Genomic DNA, 26,692 nt, shown 5'->3' with positions numbered 1-26,692 from the left:
CCAGTCAATGTGTCAGCATCCTCCGAATGTATACGGCTAGCACTCGGTGTAGACCACTGTTTCTGGCAGGGGTTTCGCTCTTGGCCACGAAGGTGTTTGTCTTCACACTTTCAGTCATGCCTTCTTTCCAAGAGAATCCCTTCATTTAGGAAACATATGGACGCATGAAAGCTCTGGAGCTGGGGTTCTTGTTGTCAGTGATGGAAACTTGGTGAATACTTAGTATGTGTTACAAATGAAAATAAATAGGATAAATAGAGAGGTTTTTACTCTTTGGAGACAGCAAATTTCAGTTTCAATTAAGTTATAGTCACTTGCATTATAACAAAGGATTTTTGGTTTTTGTTTTTTTTTTTTAAGATTTATTTATTTGAGAGCATGCATGTGCGTGCACTCATGGCGGGGAGGGGCAGAGGGAGAGAGAGAATCTTCAAGCAGACTCTCCGCTGAGCATGGACCCCTCCACCCCCGACCCGGGGATCAATCCCAGGATCCCAAGATCATGACTTGAGCCAAAACCAAGAGTCGGACGCTTAATCAACTGTGCCACCCAGGAGCCCTGGAGTTTTGCTTTTAATGATTTTCGAAGTATTTCTGACTATGTGCCCTAGACAAAAGAAAAAATCTAGATCTAGGCGTGCCCCCCCCAGTTGTTTTTTGGGGGAATAATCTGTGAAATGATCAAGGTCAAAGATTTTTGTCCTACGTATATATTATATATACAATTTCTGGCACATGATGGACCTTTCAACAGAAGTTTGTTCACTTGGATAGTGAATGAGTAATGGAATGATCAGTAGCCTCAGTATATTTAATTTATTTGAAAAATGACAAATGAAAAAGTTCTGATACAAGGCTGGTTTTGACATGTTATTGATTATGAGTTTTTTTTTTTTAATGAAGATTACTGTTGAATTAACCAAGGAAGTATAGCCATGACTAATGAGATAAAATTAAGCAAAAGGAAACTGTGAACTGAATACCAAGAAATATTTTCAGTAGATGAGGTTGGGATTAAGTCAGGCAAAGGAGTCCCAGTAGAAGTGGCCAGGGGACATCTAACACCATGCATGTCACTTAAGGCTGCAGTGAACTTCCACAATTTACTAGAGACTGACTGGCTTTGGCAGGATGATAAGTGGGATCATATCTCTAGTTTCACTGATTCTCTCTTACACAGGTATACATTCGCAGCCTCCCATCCCCGATGGATAGAATTTATGGGTGTGTTAAATTTTCTGATTATAGTTTTCTTTTTTTTTTTTTTCCAGAAAACACTCTTTTCAGAGCATCTCCTGGCATCACCAGAAATGTCTTCCTTAAGTGGAAAAGTCCAAACGGTTTTGGGCCCCATGGAGCCCAGCAAACTGGGCCGTACTCTGACCCACGAACATCTGACAATGACCTTTGACCACTGTTACTACCCACCTCCTCCGTCTCATGAAGCTGCCTCTCAGGAACCTATTATGAAGAAAAACTTATTCTGGATTCAAAAAAACCCTTATTCCCATAAAGAGAATCTTCGGCTGAATCAGGAGACGGAAGCTGTAAGGGAAGAATTGCTGTATTTTAAAGCCAACGGTGGAGGGGCTCTGGTGGAGAACACAACTGTTGGGATTAGCCGAGACGTGAAGACTCTGAGGTGGCTTGCGGAGGAGACGGGCGTCCATATCATATCTGGAGCTGGGTTTTACGTGGAGGCAACTCACTCTCCGGAGACCAGAGCCATGTCAGTGGAGCAGGTGAGGAGCCCTGAGGACTTGGACAATATTTGCGTGTCAATTCAGAAAGGCCAGAACCTCAGACATTGGATTTTCCCTCTGTGCCATCTCCATTGGGGAATGTCACTGACTCAGAGGTAGCTGGGCATTGCGACAGAAATGTGCTAGCTAGCAATGACATCTGCCCGTGGGGACCCAAACTAGGAACATTTTGTCTCATAAAGAAAAGAGCGTCAAGGGAGGAGAGCTTAACCCACTAGTCACTGAAAAATCCCAAGTGTTAACACTTAGATTTGGATATGTGGTACTTCTGCTCCATAGTGGTGCTTCAGCCTGTTTGTAAACCTCATTTTCCCATTATAAACTGCAGTTATGTAACCTCGATATTCTTTCTGGATTTTATAATAACCAGCAAAAAAAATTCACTGTAGGGTGAGACTTGGCAGGCAGAGACTTGGCACACGGGCGAATAGGTTTCCTTCTTTTACAAAACAGGAAGGGTGGAAGAAAATCCATTCCTGTTTTTGTTATCATATGATCTTAAGCAAGAATGGGCAGAAGGAAGGAAATCTTTCAGAGAGAAACAGAAAGAATTAGCCACAAAGCTTCTTGGCATATATATGTGCTCTCCTTCTGAACGTGTCTGTGTGTGTTTATACGTGTTTATACCTACTGGCTATATTTATACGTGTCATCCATTGCCTGCTTGAAAGGCATAGCGCGTCAGCTGCAGTCTTTGCAACGATTCAGTTAATCATTAAAATCTTTGTATTGCAAAACTTTATCTGCATCATTTTCCAATCAGATCTTTACCTTTTTATATGCTTATATTATTTGAAGACTATCCTGAAGTCAGCCATTACACATTCTTCCAACCACTCTTAGTAGTAATATACATATGAATCAAAAAATGTCATATTAGTATTGTGTGCTGTGAATATTCTATGCTGTATGGGGTTAAGCACTACATAAATAAGGGAGAATTAAAGGATTAGTTGATACGGTTGATGTATGTTCAAGGGCAGTCTTTTTATGTTCTAGATGTTTCTCAGGTTAAATTATAGGGTTTTTTTTTCTCATCTGAATGTACTTTCATGAAGTCACATTTTTTCCCCCTATAGCTTCCTCAAGTCACAAATTTCTCGTTAAATAATCACAGTAAGATATTATTGAATCTTTGATTTAGAATAACTTGTTGAATTTGAGATTTGGCCTTTGTCATTGACCCATATTAATTGAATGGATGGCGAATACATTCTTAAAAGAACGAATGGCCGAAGGAATACATCCATTCACATACTGTGGTGACTCTGGGTTGATAAATTCAGCCTATAAAATGTTTTCTTTCCTGCTCTTCCTTAGCTTACTGATGTCCTCATTCATGAAATTCTCCATGGGGCCGATGGAACGACTATCAGGTGTGGCGTCATTGGAGAAATTGGTTGCTCCTGGCCTCTGGCTGAGAATGAGAGGAAAGTTCTTCAAGCAACTGCTCATGCTCAGGCTCAGCTGGGCTGTCCTGTTATTATTCATCCTGGGAGGAATCCAAGTGCACCATTTCAGATCATCCGAGTGTTGCAAGAAGCAGGTGTAGACATCTCCAAAACAGTTATGTCCCACATCGATAGGTAAGCAGACTCTCTCCAAATTAGTTCAAGTCACCAGATGATTATGGATGATCAAATAAATAACATCAGATAATTGAAATGCTAATCACCTAGAGTAAACCACTAACTACCTGGATGACAGTATTTTACAAGAGACATTCGTAAAAGTCAGTGCTGCCTTTTCTGTGTCCTGACTCTGGGTCTGTTCGTGTTCTAGGTGTTTTGTGTAAGTCATTTCTTTTAATTTACTTAATCCTTCATAACCCTTCATAGTAACTGTCCCTGTGTACTTCACTTCTTTGCCTCAGGGTCTGATACCACAGTATCTGCCAAGTCTAGATGCTCAGTATTTGTCAGTAGTTAAGAGTGAAAAATTTATCTGCAAATATAAAGGGAAGGGAATGTGAATGGTTTCACCCTGAGAAGAAAACCACAAACGTAAATATGCAAATTTGCTGTTGTGACTGGTGGTTTGAGTCATCTGAATTTGGGAAAATGCAATTATAAAACATAATACTGGGGCATAAGCCTGGGTGGCTCACTCAGTTGATCATCCGACTATTGATTTTGGCTCAGGTCATGATCTCAGGGTCGTGAGATCGATCCCTACCTGGGGCTCCGGGCTCCACGCTGAGCCTGGAGTCTGCTTGAGATTCTCTCTCCCTCTCCTTCTGCTCCTCCCTTCTACTCTCTCTCTCTCTCAAATAAATAAATCTTTAAAAAACATAATAGTAATGGGTATATTATTTGTTTGGTAGTATTCTTAGTTTCCAGTGGCTACTATGACAAATTATAAGAAACTAGGTGGCTTTCTCACAGCTCTGGAGGCCTGAGCTGCACTTCCTCCAAAGGCTCTGGGAGAAAATCCTACCTTGCCTCTTCCATTGTCTGGTTTCCTTGGCTTGTGGCTACATAACATCAGCTTCTGCCCTTTTCTTTACATGGCCCCCTCCTATCTGTCTGTGTCTTCTCCTCTTTTGTTTCTCAGAAAGGCACATCATTAGATTGAGTGTCCACTCAGACAACCCAGAATGATCTCCTCTTGAGATCCTGAACGTCCATCACAACTGCAGACTCTTTTCCCAAACAGGGTCACTTTCAGAGGTTCAGAGGGTTAACACATGGACGTATCTTTCTGGAGCTCACTGCTCAACCCCAACACATTATATTAGATGTGTAGGGGCCCGCAAAATAAGGGACTGTTTGAACAGATGTTGGCTGCAGTTCGTTTTATGAAGAAGCCTAACAGTATTGCAAAGGCTAGACATTGGCCTTCAGATGAAGTTGATTAAGGAATTAACACAGGAAAAAATGAGACTAATAATACATTATGATTACTTCTATCTTGCATATTGGAGTAAAGGCATATTAACAGACCGATAGCTCCTCATCGTCACACCTGGCATTCTGCTATTTAATAAACTAACAGTCCTACAGAATGTATTGATAAAATGCTTCTACTTAATAGAAATATTATAAAATCCTGGGCTGAAAAGAAATTAAAAGTTATAATTGTGGCAGAATGGAGAAGGCGATATTAATGGAGAGACTGAGAACATCAAGGTAAAGGCAGTTTTCCTGGCAACTGGGTTGGTATCAGGATCAATACATGGCTATTTTCAAGATCTTCTGGTTGTACTGATAAAGTAGAAGGATGCTTCTAGATCCCCAGTAGTGTGTCTTAGTATGAAGAAAAGAATCTTTGGACCTAGAGGACTCCTGATTTTACATCCTGACCCTACCATTTCCTGTGAGATCTAGGGTAAGTTCATATGAATTTAAAATAACATTTGATAATGTTACCTTGTATGATTTAGAACGTATATAGCATCTTTAATCCAGAAGGATGATTCTTTAACTTTTTAAGCAGTCTGAAGTATGTCATGCAAATGAGTAAGATAATATATATTTTTAAATTTTATAAATATTTCTTGGGTTTGTGGAAACATTGTATTCTGTTTTTATGCTCTCTATAGGTCCATTAGACTACAGTTAGTAACCAGGTTCAAGTATTCTATATTCTTGCTGACTTTGTGACTGCTCAATCTATTGGTTACAAAAAAAAAAGGAAGTATGTTAAAAATCTATTATAGTGGATTTTTAAATTTCTTATTGTACATATTTCAAGTTTTTTCTTTATATATTTTGAAGCTATGCCATCACATGGATACAAGTTGTTTCTCTTCCCTGGAGAACTGAAACTTATTTCAACATATACTGAACTGCTTTATCTCTAGTAATTTGAGTAATTCTTTTTGTTTTAAAGGCTGTTTTATCTGATATTAATGTGACTATCCTGATCTTTCTGTGTTGGTTTTATAATTTAGAAATGTCTTACACACACCCAGCATGTGGCTGGGTTTTGGGTTTTATCCAGTCTCTTTTTCTAGATGAAAACTTCAATTTTTTTACATTGACTATGTTTACTAAAATATTTGTTCCCACTTTTTTTCTTAAGATTTTATTTATTTAATATTTATTTGAGAGAGAGAGAGAGCATATGTGTGTGGGTGGGGGGAGGGATAGAGGCAGAGAATCTCAAGTCAACTCCTCGCTGAGCATGGAACCCAAAGCAGGGCTCGATCTCAGGAGCCCAAGATCATGACCTGAGTCAAAACCAAGAGTCGGATGCTTAAAAAACTGAGCTATCCAGGCACCACCCCCCACTTTTTTTCTTTTTGTCATAGTTAATGTCATCCTTTCTTGATTTCTTTTATTGATTTTTTTCACCTTCTTATTTTATCTTTCCCCTTTAAAATCTTTTTTTTTAAAGATTTTATTTATTTATTTGAGAGAGAGAATGAGATAGAGCATGAGAGGGGGGGAGGTCACAGGGAGAAGCAGACTCCCCGCTGAACGGGGAGCCCAATGTGGGACTCGATCCCAGGACTCCAGGATCATGACCTGAGCCGAAGGCAGTTGCTTAACCAACTGAGCCACCTAGGTGCCCTATCTTTCCCCTTTAATATTTTGGAAGGTATCTATACTATTTCTATCCTATCAGTGGTTATAATAGAAAATGTAACATGTACCTTTAACATATCACATTTTAAATATAATAAATATTTTACCAACCTTCCTGGTAATACAAAGACCTTAGAATCCTTCGACTTCAATCATTTACCATCTGACTTACATACTATTGATTTTCCAGGATGGGTGTCTATTTTCCTTTTTTTAATCCCAGTGATTATACATTATCTTACTATTATAAAACATATAGATGGTCAATGTATATTTAGATTAGCCTTTCTGTTTGCTATTTTCTTTGCTTACCATTCCCTCTTCATCTCAGGTCTTTATCCTTGAATTTCCTAAGGTACATCATTTGAAGTTCCTTCAGTGTGTGTCTGTTTTGGTAATACATACTTAGTGTATATGTATCTGAAAATGACTTCATTCCTTCATTCATAAGAGATAATTAAATAGAATACGTGATTTACAATAATTACTTAGACAATTCTACCTAAAAGTTATTTTCTCTAAGTGCTTTAAAGATATTCCATTTTCAACTGACATTCGTTATTGCTGTTCATAAGTCGGCTGAACCTAATTATGCTTCCTTGGAAGTAACTTGCCTTTTCTTTCTGTTTTTAACATCTTTGTCTCTGGGAGTCTATATCTGCACTATGATCTATCTCAGTGTGAATTTCTTTTTATCATGTATGCTTGGGATTCCTGGATATGAAGATGTATTTTTTTCTTAATTTTCTTTTCTTTTTTTTAATTTTTATTGTTATGTTAATCACCATACATTGCATCATTAGTTTTTGATGTAGTGTTCCATGATTCATTGTTTGTGCATAACACCCAGTGCTCCATGCAGAACGTGTGAAGATGTATTTTTTCATTTGTTTCTGGAAAACTTCAGCCATTGTCTCTTCAAATAGTGCTTCATCCATATCTTCTTATTTTCATCATAAACTCCAGTTTGAGATATGTAAGATCTGATGACCTGTCCTACAGATTTCTTAACATCTCATTCATTTTTCCATCCATTTGCATATTGGACCTATTTTCTTAAAGTTCTTTCTTCCTATTTACTACTTCTCTCTCTCCAGCAAAATCAATCTGCTGCCCTAATCTATCAGTTTGGTTTATAATATTAAGAAACAGAAAACTTAAACCCATACTCCTTTTAAGAAAATTTCTATAAATTCTATTTGTTTACTTTTTTAAAAGATTTATTTATTTATTTTGGCGGGGGAAGAGTGAGTAGGCATGGGGGAGTGGCAGAGGGAGAGAATCTCAAGCAGACTCTCTGCTGAGTGTGGAGCCATCATGGGGCTCCATCTCTGCACCCAAGACATCATGATCTGAGCTTAAATCATGAGTCGGTTTTTAACTGACTGAGCCACTCAGGCACCCCTCTATTTGTTTACTTTTTTTTTTTTTAAGGTTTTAACATTCTTTATTTTAGACATTTAGATTTAAGGTGTTGAAACCTACTTGGTTTTGTGGGAAGGAGACCCAGACTGGCAATGTGTTATGGAAAATCTAGCTGTAACTGACAAGAGGCTCTCTAGTAAACCAATGGGCATATAATTTGGATGAGGGTGTAATTTTTTAGAGAGAGATAATGCAAGTGAGAGCTAGCATGGGGGAAGGGGTAGGTGGGAAGGGGTAGAAGAGAGGGAGAGAGAGATTCTTTAAGCAGACTCCAAACTCAGAGCATGGAGCCCAACACAGAGCTCAGTCCTACAACCCTGAGATCATGACCTGAGCTGAAATCAAGAATCGGACACTTAACTGACTGAGCCACTCAGGTGCCTCTGTTTGTTTACTTTTTAATTCTGCTTGGTTAATTTTGATAATTTATTTTTCCTTCAGTATGTTTTCAGTTCAATCTTTAAAAAATATTAAACAAATATTTACCTTTGATTAATAAATCTAATTTCTAATGTCTTTCTCCCCCTGATTTTATTGTTTGTTGGTTCTTTGGGCTCTCATTCATGTGAGATTATTTTCTTGTACTAAAAAAATGATATTGTGATCTTGGATTCCTTGGAAATTATTATGAGTCCTAGGCTGGAGGAGTTTTTCCCCCATTCGTTTGTTGGTTTGTTTTGTTTATTTCTTGTAGGCAGTTAGGGGGGCACCATCAATCTGGGACTACTCTAAACTCAATTTCTAAAAATTAAAAAAAAATTATTTATTTGTGGCAAAATAGTCGTAAAATTTACCATCTTACATCCATTTTGAAGTATAAAATTCAATAGTGTTAAATACATCCACATTGTTGTGCAAACTAAGTGCAGAACTCTTCATCTTGCAAAAGTGAAACTCTACTCACTGAACAACTCCCTACTCCTCCTCCCCACTGGCCAAGGCAACCACCATTCTACTGTTCACCTCTATGAATCTGACTACTCTAGGTACCTCATACAAGTGGAATCATACAGGATTTGTTTTTTTGTGACTATTTTTTTAAAGATTTTTATTTATTTATTTGAGAGAGAGAGAGAGTGAGCGGGAAGGAGAGGGAAAGAGAACCTGAAGCAGACTCCACGCTGAGTGTAGAACCCAACGTGGGGCTCAATCTCATGACCCAGAGATCATGACCTGAGCCAGAACCAAGAGTCGGACACTAAACCAACCCAGCCACCCAGGCGCCCCTTTTTGTGGCTCTTTAAACTTTTGACTTGAGGGGTTTAGAACCACACAAGTTCTATGAATTCTGTCTCCCAAGCTCAGTGAATAGCAGGCTTGCAGCTATGGATTCTTACTGGAGATGGTTTTTCTCAATCTGCTTCCCTTTCACCAGAAAACAAGACTGAGAAAGGCATATAATCTCCAAAGATTCCATCTGTGGACCAGATTTTGCCTCCTCCTCTACCCCCCTGGGTGTTGTCTGGGGTGAGGGAGCATTCCCTTTATGTGCTGATGGGAACCGTGTCTCCAGTTTACCTCCTAATTACCCAGGCTGGGCTCTGTCTCGCTTTGGCCCATTAACCTACCCCCCACCAGCCAGGCAAATGGGTGCTCTAGGTCTCCCCTTACCTCTCACTTTCTCTGCTGTCTTGTTTCTGCACCGTGAGCAAGTCCTTTACTTCCCCACCAGCCTAACCAAGCATTTAAAAATAGCATTTTTTCCCCTTTCATTTTATTCAGTATTTTACATGCACTATGTAGGACAGGCTTTCTGTGAACATTTCATCCCCCATACTGCTTGAACTGGCCCATGATGATTAAAGAAGAATCTTTCTAATTCTCCGTATAGTTAGACACGTTGGTAAGTTAGAAGATTATGCTTGTAAAAACTAATGATGTGATGTATGGTGATTAACATAACATAATAAAATAAAATTTAAAAAAAAGAAAGTAAACTTTTGTTGGAAATTGTGAAATAAATTTTAACTCCAAGTACAGTAGGACATCCTTGCTCATAAAATCAAACAACATATATATTGTACACATATGTGTATTTTCTTTTAAATAACAAAGCTACATTGTCTGATTTTTCAGTGCCTCCCTCTGGAATGGCTCAGGATGGAACTGAGAGGTTGGCCTGACGTCAGACAAATTCAGAGCATCCTGGGAAATCCTGAGACCGTTTCTAGAGCATCCCACTCATTCTGTACCTCTATTAAGGAGGATGCAGGGTCCCAGTGACTGAAAAAGAAATACATAGAAGTAGGAACATTTCAGGGTAGAGGCAACTGGGCAAAATGGCTTCAGAAGAAAAGTAGTGCATTTGGAAAAACAAACGAAATAAAGTAACAGAAAAAAAAAATACTCGGGAAGGCAGATGCAGACAACTTTGGCCTTTTGATGTGGGTGTTCACAGCAAGATAGTCGCCAGGCAGAAGTGTGACTAGGTCAGCCTTTCACAGACTCCTGAGGTCTCCTGGGCTGCACACACAATCTGATCTGTATTGAAAGGGCAAGGATTTCAGCTTTTATAATGGGGACAAATCACAAAAGGGCATGTATTTTGTGCAACAAAATACACAGACCACACACAAACAGTAGAGCATTCTGAAAACAAGAACTCCAGGAAAACCAAACCAAACAAAGCATAGAACCATTCGTTTCTCCCGCCGTGCCTTTTTAGGCATCCAGGAGAAGGCTCTGAACCCACCGGCTGTTGTGATTGCGAAGTGACAAGTCAAGGCGCTCGCTCTGCCCTGCAGCTGCTTTTACAACACTGGGCTCTCCACCAGTCAGCCTTGACTACCTATCAGATTGGTGCATTTAATCCCTTGAAGGTAGGACTTCTATCATTTGAGAATACAAAATAAAATACTCCAGGATGTCCACAATCATATTAAAGCAATGAAATATTTTGAAGGTATATAAATCTTCACTAGCATTCATGCATAAGGCATTTTCTCTTAAAATACATGCACACACACACACACACACACACCCCCCATAGCAACAACAGCAAAACTGCTACCCACCGATCCAAAAGGAGCAACTGGGATGCTGAGAGGGAAGAGTTAATGAATGGCAGCCACTCAGGACACCTCTGAACCACATTGTTGGCATGTGACCACTTGCGACCTGCTTAAGGTCGTTTACCTGGAGATAGTAACCTTGACAAGATAAATCTGCTTCTGTGTCTAGGCCCTCCCCTAACCATCTGTTCTCTTTAAGAAATATGGGCCTGTGGACGTGCCTGTGGACAGCAGTGAATTTAGCTCCAGGGAGCTCTGTGGGGGGGGGGGGGGGGGCGCTGCCCTTCACAGTTATAGCCACCCAAAGTCAACAGTTATTAGAAAATAACACCAGCCCTTAGGCATCCCTGTTTGGGTTGTTAATCCACAAAGGCTTTATGCCTTTTAATCATTTATTATAATTTAACTACCTGTTAAAACTCTATCTCCATTTCCAGTTGGCGTAGAATCACAGCACTGTCTCTGCCCCCGGTCTAATACAGGGTGTGTGGGATTCGAGAAGATACCCCACGGATGGTCTTTTTGCAATTCATCTCCAAGGAAATTTTATCCGTCAAGTACTATAGAGGAGCCGTAGGTATTTTTGTGACAATACAATTCTTTCGTTACCAGTGAAAGCTGGGTAAAATGGCAGGGCTGGGAGGCATTGGGGTACTAACTATTTCCTGATTAAGTTTTGAGTCTCAGAGAGGGCCAAAGACAGGTGCTATGCCTCCATCTTTTTTCTACTTGGTTATCTATCTATCAAAGCATGGGGCTTTGATGGAAATCCAGGGCCTAGAGTTTGATGAGGGGCACAATAATAATTAGGTGCAGGAATATAGCCCACCTCTCTTTGAAAATCCCTCCTTGTAGAGGGTAGAATTTGACCCAAGGGTTTTGAAACAGAAGTGAGAACACAAGGGATGGGCTAATAACCCATTTTGTTCTCTGTACCTCTGATTATTCATGCCAAATTCACCTGACTCTTTAAAGTATACAATTTGCATACATGTTTTTTCATGCTTTTAATTAGGTGAAGCTAGAGGGCGGAATATTACTTCATTCATTCATTTAACAAATATTTATTGAGTGCCTCATGGGCCAGACACTGGGATATAGGAGGGAACACAACACATTCTCTGCCTTCAAACTGATGATTGAATTATAATTATGTGACTTTTAACCTTACAGTTGTCTTTGAAAAGCCACAAAAAAATTATTATCTGGTATCCTCGGAACTGCACCTTTTTAATTCCTACGAATACTAGTGAATTAACGTGAAATCACTCAAAATCAATTCCAGGCAAATGCTTGGCAAACTTAAACTCTTCAAAACATCTTTATATACTCAAGTAGTACGGTAGGATTTTAAAGAAAGAACAATGGGTATGTCATGCACATGAAATGGGTCATAACATCTAGAATCCTGTGTGTTCAATGCAGTAGTTCTTAACACTTTATTATTAGCATTATGCATATGCATGCATTATGTGCATAAGTAGCGTATGCCTGAGAGGAATGAGTACACATTGTGAGTATATACATTGTGCACATTATTTATAGTAAAGACAACTTATTTAGTCATATTGGCTCAGATCCTACCATGGAGTGAAAACCTAAAGAAATCAGTTCAGGCAACAAAGTAGGGGCCTGATAAGCAAGTGAGAGTCTTTAAAAGAAAATATGTAGTAAGAACACTCCCTTTTTTAAATTTACTAATGTCTACTGACATTTCTTCTGCTATCGCTATGGCAGATGATAGGAAAGAAAAACTAGGAAAAAAAAAAAAAAGCCTAGATGCTTTTAAACATGTCATTATGGCCGCTTGTCTGTAACTTGTCACACTGTGGCCAAATTTTATATAAAGATCTACGTAGGTTTGTAGAGAGTACTCACTGACATAGAAACACAAACTCTGAATATATTAAATGTTAAAACTGTGTGATGACATTGGCAGGAGCTATTCCTTCATCAATGCAATGTATATCCCTTCTGTGTATGTTCTACGCATGGGATGATGGAGAAACGGGGTGCTGGAGTCATGTTGCTTAATTTCTGGTTCTGACACCAGCACTTCTGTGTGATCTTGAACAAGTCACTTAAGCCTTCTGGTCCTTTGCTCCTTTGTCAAAAGGGGTTAAGAAAAATTACTTCTAACCCTTAAAGTGTTATGTGGATTTCCCTGCTATTATTGTCTATCATGGATTTCCTTTAATTGCAGAACCTATGTAATAAGAAAAAAAAAAAGTCCAGACAAACGTGTGACAGACTGAAAGGTAGCAGAACATCTTAAGATACAGAAATAATGCCAAATAAAATGCAATTAAGTTATGCTGATAATTGATATTTGTGGAGTATCCCAGATTGTCCTCTTTAACAGACATTTGGGCAGACCAGCCTATGTTGGGGCCAAAGAAGGCACTGGTCAGGTATTCTCTCCTGTACATTATACCCACCCAAAACTTCTACCAGTAATTTTTTTTTCCTAAAGCAACTTTTCATGACTCTGACACCATTCCCATGAAATGTGACATTTTAACAAATAGGATTGCCATGTCTATGAGATTTATCTTCACTCTTCTCAGTACCATCATTCCCTGAACTGTGTACCACCTTACATGAGAAGCACAACCTCTTTTGTGCTATGTGGCAGCTGGAAAGTTCACATGGTAAAAAGCTCTTCCTAGGGTATACAAACTGTGAAATGTATTTTAAAATAAAGTTTTAATTACCCTTCACAATTCAAAGCCAGCTTCTGCTTTTAGTCTAATTTAAACAGGGTTTTTCTCTCTGGCAGCCATCTGTTCCTTTTGCGTAAGCCTACGCTTAAGTCATAATATTGAAACTGTGACATCATTCCTTCTATGATGTCATTAAATATCTCTGTAAGGTGGGGACCCATGTAGTCAAGGAAGTGAATAATGTAGGAGAAAGATGCTTGTTCAACTGTAGATAATGGGAAATACAATGAATACAGAACAACCTGAATTATTTTTCTATTGCTTTTCATTCCCAATTATTTTCTCATGTTGAAAAGACTGTTCCATAAAAGTAATGCCTTAATACATAAAGATAAATGAAGCTTTAAAATGCTTACATATATGGAATAAACGAGCATGGTCATGTGAATGCACCATTCTAATTGCAGGTCTGACTTTGTGTGAAACCAAAGTTTCTGGGCGGGTTTTAATCAAAATAACAAGTTATGCTTTCTAACCATAGGCAATGTTTAGACCACACTTTAAGAACTAGGTTTATTCAGGGGGAGGCTGGGAAGATGACAGAGTAAGAGGACCCTAAGCTCTCCTTGTCCCACAAATACAACACAATAATGCATCAGTGCAAATGACCTGAAGACTACCAGAACAAACTCGACCACTGAAAGCAGAGAAGAGGCCACATCAAAGAGGGCACAAAGGGCAGAGACGCAGTGTGGACAGTGTGGAGAGAAATGGGCTGGCCGTCCTTGGGGGATGGGGCAGCCTTGGGTGAGGAAAGGAGAGAGAAATAGACTAATACCTGGGGGAGCCTGCACAGGGAAGATGACTCTCCAGAACATTTGGCTTTGAAAGCATGAGAGGCCAAATTTTGTGAGTTCTTATCAGAACTTAACCAGAGGGACTTGAAGCCTGGAATTTTAAAAACTGGAGGGCTCAGTTCTGGTAAAGCCCAGAGTGGAATAAGAAGCTGAATTCCTGCCCTTAAAGAGACAGCACAACAAACAGCCCACAGAGATACAGCTGAGAAGCAGCAGTTTGAAAAACGTCTGGGGGATGTGAGAGAGAAAGCTATTTACTCATCTCAGAGCATGTCTGGAGGGGACGGATCATTGGAAGACCCCTTCAGGAACAAATGAGCTGTCAGATGTCATCTTCCTCCCTTGCTTCTCAGCATAAACACACAGCCACCTGTGGGAACCAGCAGGGCACCGCCATCCACTACTTAACTTGTTTACACCAAGCCTCACTCACCTAGGCTTCAGTGGATCTGTTCAGAGGTCCATGCCAAGACACATAGTAAAAATGATAAAAAGTACTGATTTTAAAAAATCTTAAAAGCCCCAAACGGGGGCACTGGGTGGCTCAGTTGGTTGAGCTTCCAACTCTTGATTTCAGCTCAGGTCATGAACTCAGGGTCCTGGGATCAAGGCCCATGTCAGGCTCTGTGCTCAGCAGGGAGGAGTCTGCTTGAGATTGTCTCTCTTCCTCTCCCTCTGCCCCTCCCCCCTCCCTGAAATAAATAAGTTAGTTTTTTTAAAAAGCAGCAAAAGAAGACAGTTACATACAAGGGAAAACCCATAAGGCTACCAGCAGATTTTTCAACAGAAACTTTGTAAGTCAGAAAGGAGTGGCATGATCTATTCAAAGTGCTGACAGGAAAAAATCTGCAGCCAAAAATACTCTATCCAGCAAGGCTATCATTCAGAATAGAAGGAGAAACAGAGTTTCTCAGACAAGCAAAAGGTAAGGAGTTCATGACCACTAAACCAGCCCTACAAGAAACATAAAGGAGACTTTTTGAGTAGAAAAGAAACACCATAAGAGTAAGAAAAGTAGGAAACATAAAAGCAGTAACAGTAAGTATATCTGTAACAATCAGTCAAGGGATTCACAAAATAAAAGGATGTAAAATATGACACCATATAACTAAAACATGGGGTAGGAGGGAGAGGAGCAAAAAATGGGTTCAAACCATCAACTTAATATAGACTGCTATATGCAGAAGATGTTATATACAAACCTAATAGTAACCACAAATCAAAAAGCAGTCATAGATATGCAAAGATAAAGAGAAAGGAACCCAAGTATATCACTAAAGGAAGCCAGCCAACCATGAGAGAGCAAGAGAAGAAAGGATCAGAGAAAATCTACAGAAACAGCCACAAAACAAGTAACAAAATGGGAATAAATACACATCTATCAATAATTACTTTGAACATAAATGACCTAAATTCTCCAATGAAAAGACACAGGATGACAGAATGGAGAAAAAACCAAGACCCATCTATACACTGCCTACAAGAGACTTATTTTAGACCTAAATACACCTGCAGATTGAAAGTAAGGGAATGGAGAAACATCATGGAAATGGATGTCAAAAGAAAGCTGGTATAGCATTACTTATATTGGACAAAATGTACTTTAAAACAAAGACTGTAATAAGAGACAAAGAAGAACACTATATAATAATAAAGGGGACAATCCAACAAGAAGATATAACAATTGTAAATACTCATGCACCCAACATGGAAGCACCCAAATGCATAAAGCTATTATTAACAAACATAAAGGAAATAATCAATAGTAATACAGTAATAGTAAGGGACTTTAACATCCCACTGACATCAATGGGCAGATCATCCAAACAGAAAATCAACAAGGAAACAATGGCTTTGAATGACACACTGGACCAGATGCATCTAACAGATATAGTCAGAACATTCCATACTAAAGCAGCAGAAGACACATTCTTTTCAAGTGCACATGGAACATTCTCCAGAATAGATTACATATTAGGCCACAAGACAAGTCTCAACAAATTCAAAAAGGTTGAAGTCATACCATGCATCTTTTCTGACCATGACACTATGAAAGTAAATCAACCACAAGAAAATATCTGGAAAGAGCACAAATACATGGAGGTTAAATAACATGCTACTAAGCAATGAACGGGTCAACTAAGAAATCAAAGGAGTCAAAAATTACGTGGAAATGAAAATGAAAACACAACAGTCCAAACTCTTTGGGATGCAGTAAAAGCAGTTCTAAGAGGAGAGTATGTAGCAATACATCTATCTCAAAAAGCAAGAAAAATCTCAATTAGGCAACATAACCTTACACCTAAAGGAGCTAGAAAAAGAAGAACAAACAAAACATGAAACCAGCAGAAGGAAGGAAATAATAAAAATTAGAGCAGAAATAAATGACATCGAAACTAAAAATGTAATAGAACAGATCAGTGAAACCAGGGGCTGGTTCTTTGAAAAGATCAACCAAATTGATAAACCTCTAGCCAGACTCATCACAAAAAAAGGGTGGGGGAGAAAGGATTCAAATAAACAAAATCAGTAATGACAGAGGCAAAATCACAACCAACATCACAGAAATAAAATGATTGTAAGAGAACATTATGAAAAACTATATGCCGACAAACTGGAAAACCTAGAAATATATAACCATCCAAAACTCAAACAGGAAAAAATAAAAAACTTTAACAGACCAATTACCATCAATGAAATTGTATCATTAATCAAAAAATTATCAACAAACAAAAGTCCAGGACTGGATGGCCTCACAGGTGAATTCTACCAAACTCTTAAAGAACAGCTAGTACCTATTCTTCTCAAACTATTCCAAAAAAAATAGAAGAGGAAGAAAAACTTCCAAATTCATTCTATGAGGCCAGCATTACCCATAAACCAGATAAAGATACCACAAAAAAGGAGAACCACAGGACAATATCTCTGATGAACCCAGATGCAAAAATCCTCCCCCAAAATATTAGGAAACCAAATCCAACAATACATTAAAAAAATCATTCACAACAATCACATGGAATTTATTCCTGGGATGCAAAGGTGGTTCAATATTCCCAAATCAATCAATTTGATATATCACATCAATAAGAAAGAGGACAAAAACTATATGATCAGTTCAATAGATGCATAAAAAGCATTTAACAAAGTACAACATCCATTCATGATAAAAACACTCAACAATAAGGGTTAGAGAGAACATACCTCAACATAATAAAGGCCTTATATGAAAACCCCACAGCTAGCATCATACTCACTGGGGAAAAACTGAATGCTTTTCCCTTAAGGTCAGGAATAAGACAAGGATGTCCACTCTCACCACTTTTATTCAACATAGTACTGGAAGTCCTAGCCACGGCAATCAGACAAAAAAAAGAAATAAAAGTCTTCCAAATTGGTAAGGAAGAAGCAAAACTGTCACTATTTGCAAATGATATGATACTGTATCTAGAAAACCCTAAAGACTTCACCAAAAAACTATTAGAACTGATAAATGAATTCAGTAAGGTTACAGGATACAAAATCAATATACAGAAATCCATAGCATTTCTATACACTAATAATGAAGCAGCGGGAAGAGATATTAAGAAAACAATCCCATTTACAATTGCACCAAAAATAATAAAATAAACTAAAATAGGAATAAACTTAGCCAAAGAGGTAAAAGACCTGTACTCTGAAAACTATAAAACACTGATGAAAGAAATTGAAGACAACACAAATGGAAAGATATTCCATGATCATGGATTGGAAGAGCAAATCTTGTTAAAATGTTCATACTATCCAAAGCAATCTACAAATTTAATGCAATCCGTATCATAATACCAACAGCATTTTTCACAGAACCAGAATAAGCAATTCTAAAGTTTGTATGGAACCAAAAAAAAAACCCTAAATAGCCAAAGCTGTCGACCTCTGAGAGTCGTGGACCTGGGGCGGCAAAGGAACTGAGAAAAAGAGACGACAGTAAAGCGAGGCACAGGGGGCCTGGAGCAGGGGACCTCGAGCAAACAGCTTGAGGTCCCGAGGTTTATTTTCCATAATCTAATATATCTTCTACAATGATATAGATCTATAATGATTTACAGCAGGGGCTTAATAAGGCACATTCTTCCACGTACACAGGGTTAGTCAAGTGAAGCAATGCAAGTGGAGAAGGAATAAAGAAATCTGTAACTGGCTGTGATCAATTAATTATAAACACCATTGTACTCGGACCTTAACACAGGATAAGAGAACAAAGAAGGGAACGCACAGTGTGCTTTTTACAGCTGGCTTCCTATCTGCAAAACATCTTCTGCTGTGTACTTTAGAACAGACCACACACATCCCAAGGGCCTTTCACTCTGATCCTTTCGGGTTATTTTTAACCCTGCAATCTCAAACTGAAGGTATTACAATTCCAGATTTCATGTTATATTACAAAGTTGTAGTATTCAAAACAGTATGGTACTGGCACAAAAACAGACACATAGATCAGCGGAACAGAATAGAAAGCCCAGAAATAAGCCCACAATTATCTGGTCAATTCATCTTTGACAAAGGATAAAAGAATATGCTGTGGGAAAAAAACAGTCTCTTTAACAAAGGATGTTGGGAAAACTGGACAGCTACATGCAAAAGAATGAAACTGGGCCACTTTCTTACACCATACATAAAAATAAACTGAAAATGGGTCAAGGACCTAAATGTGAGACCTGAAACCATAAAAATCCTAGAGAAGAGCACAAGCAGTGATTTCTCTGACATTGGTCATAGCAACATCATTCTAGATATGTCTCCTGAGACAAGGGAAATAAAAACAAAAATAAAACACTGGGACTACATCAAAATAAAAAGCTTCTGCACAGCAAAGGAAACAACCAGCAAAACTAAAAGACAACCTACTGAATGGGAAAAGATATTTGCAAATGAGTTATCTGATAAAGTTATTATCCAAAATATATAGAGCTTACACAACTTAACACACACACACACACATCCAATTACAAAATAGGCAGAAGAAATGAATGGACCTTTCTCCAAAGAAGACATCCAGTGGCCAACAGACACATGAAAAGATGCTCAACATCACTCAATCATTAGGGAAATGCAAATCAAAACCACAGTGAGATATCACCTCACAACTGTCAGAATGGCTAAAATCCAAAAAGTCAAGAAACAACAAGTGTTGGTGAAGATGTGGAGGAAAAGGAACTCTCGTGCACTGTTGGTGGGAATGCAAACTGGTGCAGTCACTGTGGAAGATTATGGAGTTTCCTCAAAAAATTAAAAATAGAACTGCCCTACATTCCAAGAATCAAACTAGTGGGTATTTACCCAAAGAATATAAAAACACTAATTCGAAGGGATATATGCATCCCTACGTTATTGCAGCATTATTTATAATAGCCAAACTACGGAAGCCACCCCAGTGCCCATCAATAGATAAACTGGTAACGAAGTGGTATATATATATAAAATTATAATATTATTCAGACATAAAAAAGACCCTACAAAATCTTGCCATCTGTAACAACATGGGTGGATTTAGAGAGTATAACGTTAAGTGAAATAAGCCAGTCAGAGAAAGACAAATACCATATGACTTCACTCATATATGGAATTTAAGAAACAAAACAAAGAAACAATGGAAAAAAAACAAGGGAGACACAAACCAAAAAAAGAGACTCTTAATTAGAGAACAAACAGATGGTCACCAGAGGGGAGGTACATGGCGGGGGGGGGGGGGGGGGATGAGCGAAATAGGTTAAGGGGATTAAGGGCATACTTATCTTGTGAGCACTGAGTAATATATAGAACTGTTGAATCACTACATTGTACATCAGAAACTAATATAACACTGTATGTTAACCACACTGGAATTAAAATAAAAAAAAAAAAGAAACAACTTGCCTCATTCTATTTAGTTTCTATTTTGGCATTAAAAATAAATTAATTGAAATTTGTCAATTAAGAATTTTTCAGATTTATAAGGTGCAACTGCTATTAGCGATATAGTAATATATGTGAATAGTGTTTTAGAGAGAATTATATTAATATTGAATTTATTAGATTATAGTAATTTACATCTTAATTTCTTTGAAACATTCCATGATAAATATTTAAACATTCATAGGTTATTACATGGATAGTTAGTTCTAGGTGAGCTTAGTAATTCTCTTAATTCTCTTAAGTAATTCTCTCTTGTAATTGTTGAAAAACTCCCATAAAATAATAAAGAATCTCACATAACACTATCTGTACAAATATCCATTGGTTTTAAACTGAAGAATTCAGTGAGGAGAGAGACAAAGAGGTTTTTTTTTAAATTACTTTGTGATAAATAATTTTAAAAAGAATCAGTCTTTGAAATTCAACATTGTTTTTAATAAATCAGTCTTTGACACATCCATTTATTATTGTATTTGTATGCCAACTCTAAAAAAACCACTTGGTCAAGTTCATTAATTTTAGTATTGAATATATCCTGTGCTTCTCTCTGTGTCAGGCCCCGAGCTAGTCTGATCTCAAATTAGTGCTGCTAAGTCATGGTGCTAAGTCTCTAGGCCCAGGAATTTACAGATTGTAATGGCTGATGGATTTACTGCACATCCACAGTGAGGTGTAATGGAAAGTGCGCTAGGAAAGGAGGAGGAATACCTAGGGTTTTGATCACTTAAAAGACCCAAGCTTTAGTTCCTTCATCTAGGCAATAATGATAATATGTGGCATAATTCTTTCACCAGTGGTCTGTGAGTTTCAGAACTGGCTCCTCCCATGCTCTTGGTATCATTTAATGACACCAACATCTAATCAACTGCCCAAGACAGGCCTTTGATTCTCCTTCTCCATCGCTGTCTTTATGGGGATAATGACTCATCACTTACTCTTCCTGCTGTTTGCCCTGTTCTTGTCAAGGACAGCATTATTCACCCAGATGTTAAATTCCACCCTTCCCTGCACCCTCACATGATGAAACCTGTCTACCTCACTAAGATCTCTAAATACGACCCCTCCTATCCAGTCCTCTGTTGTTAACTTAAGTCAGGCCCTCATCTGCCATCTGAACCACTGTAATAGTCTCCAAACAGGAATTGCTCCCTTAGCTTTACCCATGTGGCCACCATTTTGATCTTTCCAAGGGAAAATTGTATTATATTCCTCAACCATAACTTACGGCTCTTTAAGGACCCTTTCACCTTCAGCACAAAATCCAACATCTTGGTCATCTGGGTGGCACCCATCCCTCCACCTCATCTCCCATTATCTCTAGCACAGGCACCAAATTTGGGCTAATGCCACATGGACTGTGATGCTGAGTGCCCCATGCTCATTGTGCTTACATGCTTTTTACAGAAGGTAGTCCCTCTGCTGTGAAGACTCCATTCTCCCTTATCTACTTGGCAGAGTCTTTCTTCAATCTGCAGCTCATGAGAGGTTTTCTTCTTTACAAAGCTTTTCCTGAACAAGCCAAGCAGGATCTGTTATCTCTTTCTCTGAGCCAGCCCCGTTCCTAGCAGTACTTTTATTATTACACTCAGTGGGTCTGTAAAACAATTATTTGTTTCCATGTCTCTTTTTTCTAATAGACACTGAACTTCTTGAAGGATGGAACAGTGTGTTATTTGTCTTTGTTTATCCAGCTAATATCTCATACTATAAGTTGATGATCAATAATTTCTTATAGGTGGATGGATAGGTGGGTGGATGGATAGATGGATGGTTGCTTCGACCCTCATGCCCTTTAGTTCTGATAATCACAGCTTTATCTTCAGTAACAAGATTCTTTTTCCTTCTTTTCCCCCCTCAACAGGTGTTCTTCTTTATCATCCATCCCTCAACATCTGAACCCCACCAACCTTTCTCTGAATAGTCTTCTATTCAATAGACTCCACTCAAATGAGTTACTCCTTTCATTGTTCTTTCATAACACTTCGTATTTAGTTGTACTAAAAAAAAAAAGCTTTCAACACTTTTAATTGTAATTATTAGTTTAAATACCTATATCCTTCCCTTAGACTTTACATTCCTTAAGACAGCATCTCAAATTTCTTCCTCATATCTTTATTCCCAGCAGAGGCTAGCACAAGGTAGGTGATAGTACAAGATAGTAGGCGCTTGCTGAATTAATTCATAAAGGTGTGCCTGAATGTATGAAATGAAATAATGTATTTGAGAGTTCTTTGAAACTGGAAAGCCCAAGACAAATGTTAGATATTGTTATCATCTTGATCACGCCCACGAATCATATCCTTTCCTCTGCTCCTTACTTCTTTCTACCTAGACAGCCCACAGACCCTCATCTAAATTATCACTTCACACAGATTTCCTTGCTCCCACTCAGAATGCATTTTGACATTAAACCAAACCCCTCAGTACTTGGATAAGATCTAGAATATAAAGAGGCTTGAAAAACAGAATCAACTCTCTTGTGATTTAGTACCAGCCTTAAAACGCTAGTAAATGATAACCATAGTCTGAAAATTAAGATTGCCAGATCATTTTAGGTACCATTTTTTTGGCTAATGGCAGTATGTTTGTCCTAAATTTGTGCCTGTTTCTTATAAAGAGAGAATTAGTTTATTAGTTAGGGAACAAAAGTATAAAACATGCAACAGAAGAAATTATATATATATATAAATGATAAGAACAAATACTTGATACAAAAATTTCAACTTCTTCCCAGGAAATTCCAGGATATTTTATGAATGACTTTGCAATCACTTCATCCACCTTGAAGAAGGGACCTTCTCCAGTGTGAAAGGCAGTAGCCTCTTTGTATTTCAAAATCACCCCACTGCCTATTAGGGCAAGAGGTGAAAAATACCTTAAAGTCTGGGGAAGACTGGAATAAGAAAGAAGGTAATTTTCATGGATATAGAATATGGAATGAGCAGAGTTGACATCTCCACTTATATAAGAAGTGCTATGAGATCACTGATGACTGGGAGGGGCAGGACCTCTGCTAATCCTCATCTGAAAGACGTCAAGCAGAGTACATTTTCCCATGATACCATTCTGACATTTGGGGTCAATCCTTTCTCCAAGTGAAAAAAAGTCACTTGCATAAATGCGACTTCAGTAGCACCTTGACAGTCCCTGGAAATCACCCAAATGAGTGCCAATTAAATGTGGTGAAGTCACCTTGTTAGACATTTATGGTGCAGGGCTGCTCCAAGATGTCTTTGTGGTGGGGTGCACTACTCATAGTTGAGTGCTGGTGAGAAGTATGTGAGTGATGCTCCCATCACAGAACAAGCAGCATGGTCTAAGAACATGGCTTCTGAGACAAACACAGTCTGGCTTTATTCTCAACCTGTCATTTTGGAAGTTGAGTTACTTAGCTTTTTTGAGTCTTGGTTTCCTCATCTATGAAATGGGGATGATCATACCTACCTCATACAGTTTTTGCAAGGATTAAATGAGATAGGGCTGTTTTAAATACCTGATGATTATTATGTGGGTTTTTTTTTTTTTTTTTTTTGCTTCCTCTATCTCTCCCATCCTATCCCCCATTAACATCTCATACCAAACTCTGGGTTTTTTTTTTAGGACTTGCCTTTGAAAATTGTGCATGATCACTGACGCTATTTTTTCCCCCATGGATTTTGCACATCAGTAAGGAAAATGAAAGTGAAATCATTTCTCAGTTTCCTTCACACTAATGTTCAGTTATCCAGAGGGTGTCATATCACCAAATGTCAGTAAAAATAATAATATGTAATGCATAATATATAGTATGTAATATATAATATATGATTTCATCTATCTATCTCCTGGCTTTTTAATGATAGCAAATTTGTCAGCTTCATTTTTTAACTGCATTTTCCAAATGTCCAAAATATCATCTTTTGCTCCTCTTCTGAAGAAATCATCTCCTCTCCATGTGACTATGAAATTTTTAAAAGGACCATACCTCCCCCCCCACCCCGCCCAAATCATACTCCTTTCTATGTGCTATTCTACAGAATAAGAATTCCCAGGGGTTACTTTCAAAACTTACACGTGCTGATGAATCTCATTAAACATGTTCTCCTTCCTCTAGAAAGATATCTACATCTATGGTGATAATCTTCAGATAACATTTATAAGATAGGAAGCATTTATATAAAATTGACCTCTGGAGAATTGGGTCCCTACGTTCCCCATTCCTCTCTTAGATGAGGCTGTTATAAGACCACATCAGAGGTACCACACATGGCCTCATGGGTCACTGCAAGGCCTTGGCTTTTTCTCTGAGGGAAATGGGAAGTGAGTGGTGAGTTTTGAGCACATGAGAGACCTAATCTGACTTAGTTGTGCTGATGGCGCTTTCATCACTGTATCTGAATAGATTGTAGTAGAGCAAAGGCAGAAAAGAGAGGAGAGCAGTTGAGAAGGAGATGGTGGTGATTTGGACCAGGAGGGTAGCAGGAGAGATGGTGATATGTCCAGATTCTGGTCACATTTTGAAAGTCGAACCGAAAAGCTGTCCCAGTAGGCTGGAAGTGTAGTGTGAGATGAAGAAAGCAGTCAAGGATGATTATAAGGTTCTTAGCCTGAGCAAATGGATAGATGGAGTTGCCATCAGCTGAGAGAGGGAAGGGTGTCAGAACAGCTGGTTCAGGGTGGTAGATGAGGGCTCTAGTTTGAGACATGTTAAGCTTGAGCTGTCTATTAGACATCCAAGTGGAGAAGGCAAACAGGCAATTAGATATGCAATTCTGGACTACAGGAGAGAGGTCTGGTCTGGTGATAGAAGACCCTTAATATGTGCCCCTTAATATTTGTAAGAGGCTTAGAGCAATATCAGATTCCTAGTAAGAAAGTAAGCAACGGTCATCATTAATATAATTCCTTTAACCATGTCATTCAAATTGTCCAATATAACTACTGCCTACTATATGTATTTATACTCTGAACTAACAATTAAAGAAATGTACACAGTAATCCTTTCTTACTTTTCAGGTTTATCACTGCCTTGTCCCCATGCTACCCTTTGATGGGAAATTCCCCATTTTTCAAGTGCATTTTGTGGGGAGGGCATTAAAGTTCAAAATAAAGATTAAAACAACACTATGTGTGCTATAGTCAGTATAATTCTGGACAATGTCCTCTGAGCACAAAATGTTTGGCAGTAGGAGAAGTCATATAGAATGATGGTTAAGATAGCTGATTCTAGCATTGAAATTAACTCATATTCTAACACATCACTTTGAATAAGTTTCTAATGTCTCACTTCTCCAATTCTCCATCTGTAAAATTGAGATCAGTGGAATTATGGAGAATATTAAATGGGGTAATAGATATAAAGTGCTTAGCACAATACCAGATACAAGTAAGTTCTTATAATTTTCAGCTATTATGATGATAAGCAACTTTACTTTGTGTTTTCAGTTGTAACTAAGACTAAAATCTCTCCTATGACTTTTCATTTACCATAGACTTTTCATTGAATACCTATTTCAATATATCACTTAAAACTTACAAGACTTAGTCTCAAGGCATTAGGCCAAAGGAAAGAAAAAGACATTAAGAGCAGAAATAGGAGTCTGATCCAACATGTTATTGGCACCTTCATCCCCAGCTTATCTCCCCACCCACCCCCAGCACCTTGCCCATATTGGTAATTAAACTGAAGGAACGGACTCAAAAGAAACACACTAAATTTCCCTCTTCCCTCTTATGTTATTTTAATTGTGTATATTTTGTTTTTAAGCATGGTTCTTTGGAGGAAAACACAATGTGTCTACTATAGAAAAACACATATTCTTTTAGGCAAGTAATTTTAGAAGCAAAAGACGGTCTCCAGGGTAAGAAGATGGAAAAGGACTGGTATTAGCAGAAGATGGCACAGAACGAATGCACATTTTGTAGTGTAAAAGAAAGATATTTTAGCCTCCCTGCCTAAAACAACACTGTGCACTATCAGTTATGCTGAATTGTTGAATAGAATAAAACAGAACCAGCTACAATATGACTGCTTAGAGTGAAAGTCAATAGTCGACTCCTAGGGAGCATCTCGCACTCATGACACACAGAGGCTTAATTGGTCCTCCTATGGTTTGGAAGAAAGGCCTTGAAAATACTTCTGACTTTTTTGAAGCAAATTTATAGACATATAACAGTGCTTTAATCCTTGCATCCTGGAATTGCCAAGGTAATAGAATATCAGTGGATAAAAGCCTAGTAAGACAATGATCATCTGATATTCCAACTCTGTGCCAGGCCAATTTGGGATTTCAATCATTTCCATTCTCTGCACCCTGAACTCCCTTCACACAATGTCTAAAGGGTTTATTTTTCCTTCACATTTTTTTCCATATTGTCTCCTGATTTCTTTCTTTCTCTCTCTTTCTTCCTTCCTCTTTCTTTCTTTCTCTCTCTCTCTCTCTCTCTCTCTCTCTCTCTCTCTCTCTCTGTCTTTCTTTCTTTCTTTCTTTCTTTCTTTCTTTCTTTCTTTCTTTCTTTCTTTCTTTCTTTCTT

General features: G+C 38.3%; 1 protein-coding gene across 8 annotated transcripts in view; it reads left to right on the top strand.

Moving 5' to 3' along the window:
• The window catches only part of PTER (phosphotriesterase related), a 71,906-nt gene that overhangs the window by 32,223 nt on the left and 12,991 nt on the right, over positions 1-26,692 (top strand). For all 8 annotated transcript variants that reach the window (XM_035021553.1, XM_035021551.1, XM_035021547.1 and 5 more), the window contains 2 exons: positions 1,272-1,742; positions 3,084-3,349. In XM_035021553.1, the coding sequence (XP_034877444.1) occupies positions 1,272-1,742; positions 3,084-3,349 (737 nt within the window). The remainder of the gene's footprint in view (positions 1-1,271; positions 1,743-3,083; positions 3,350-26,692) is intronic.

This window comes from Mirounga leonina, unplaced genomic scaffold, assembly GCF_011800145.1.
Source record: "Mirounga leonina isolate KUSES-001 unplaced genomic scaffold, KU_Mleo_1.0 Mir_175, whole genome shotgun sequence".
NCBI lineage: Eukaryota > Metazoa > Chordata > Mammalia > Carnivora > Phocidae > Mirounga > Mirounga leonina.
Note: the sequence above shows the minus strand (reverse complement) of the source record. Positions and strands in the feature narration are given on the sequence as shown.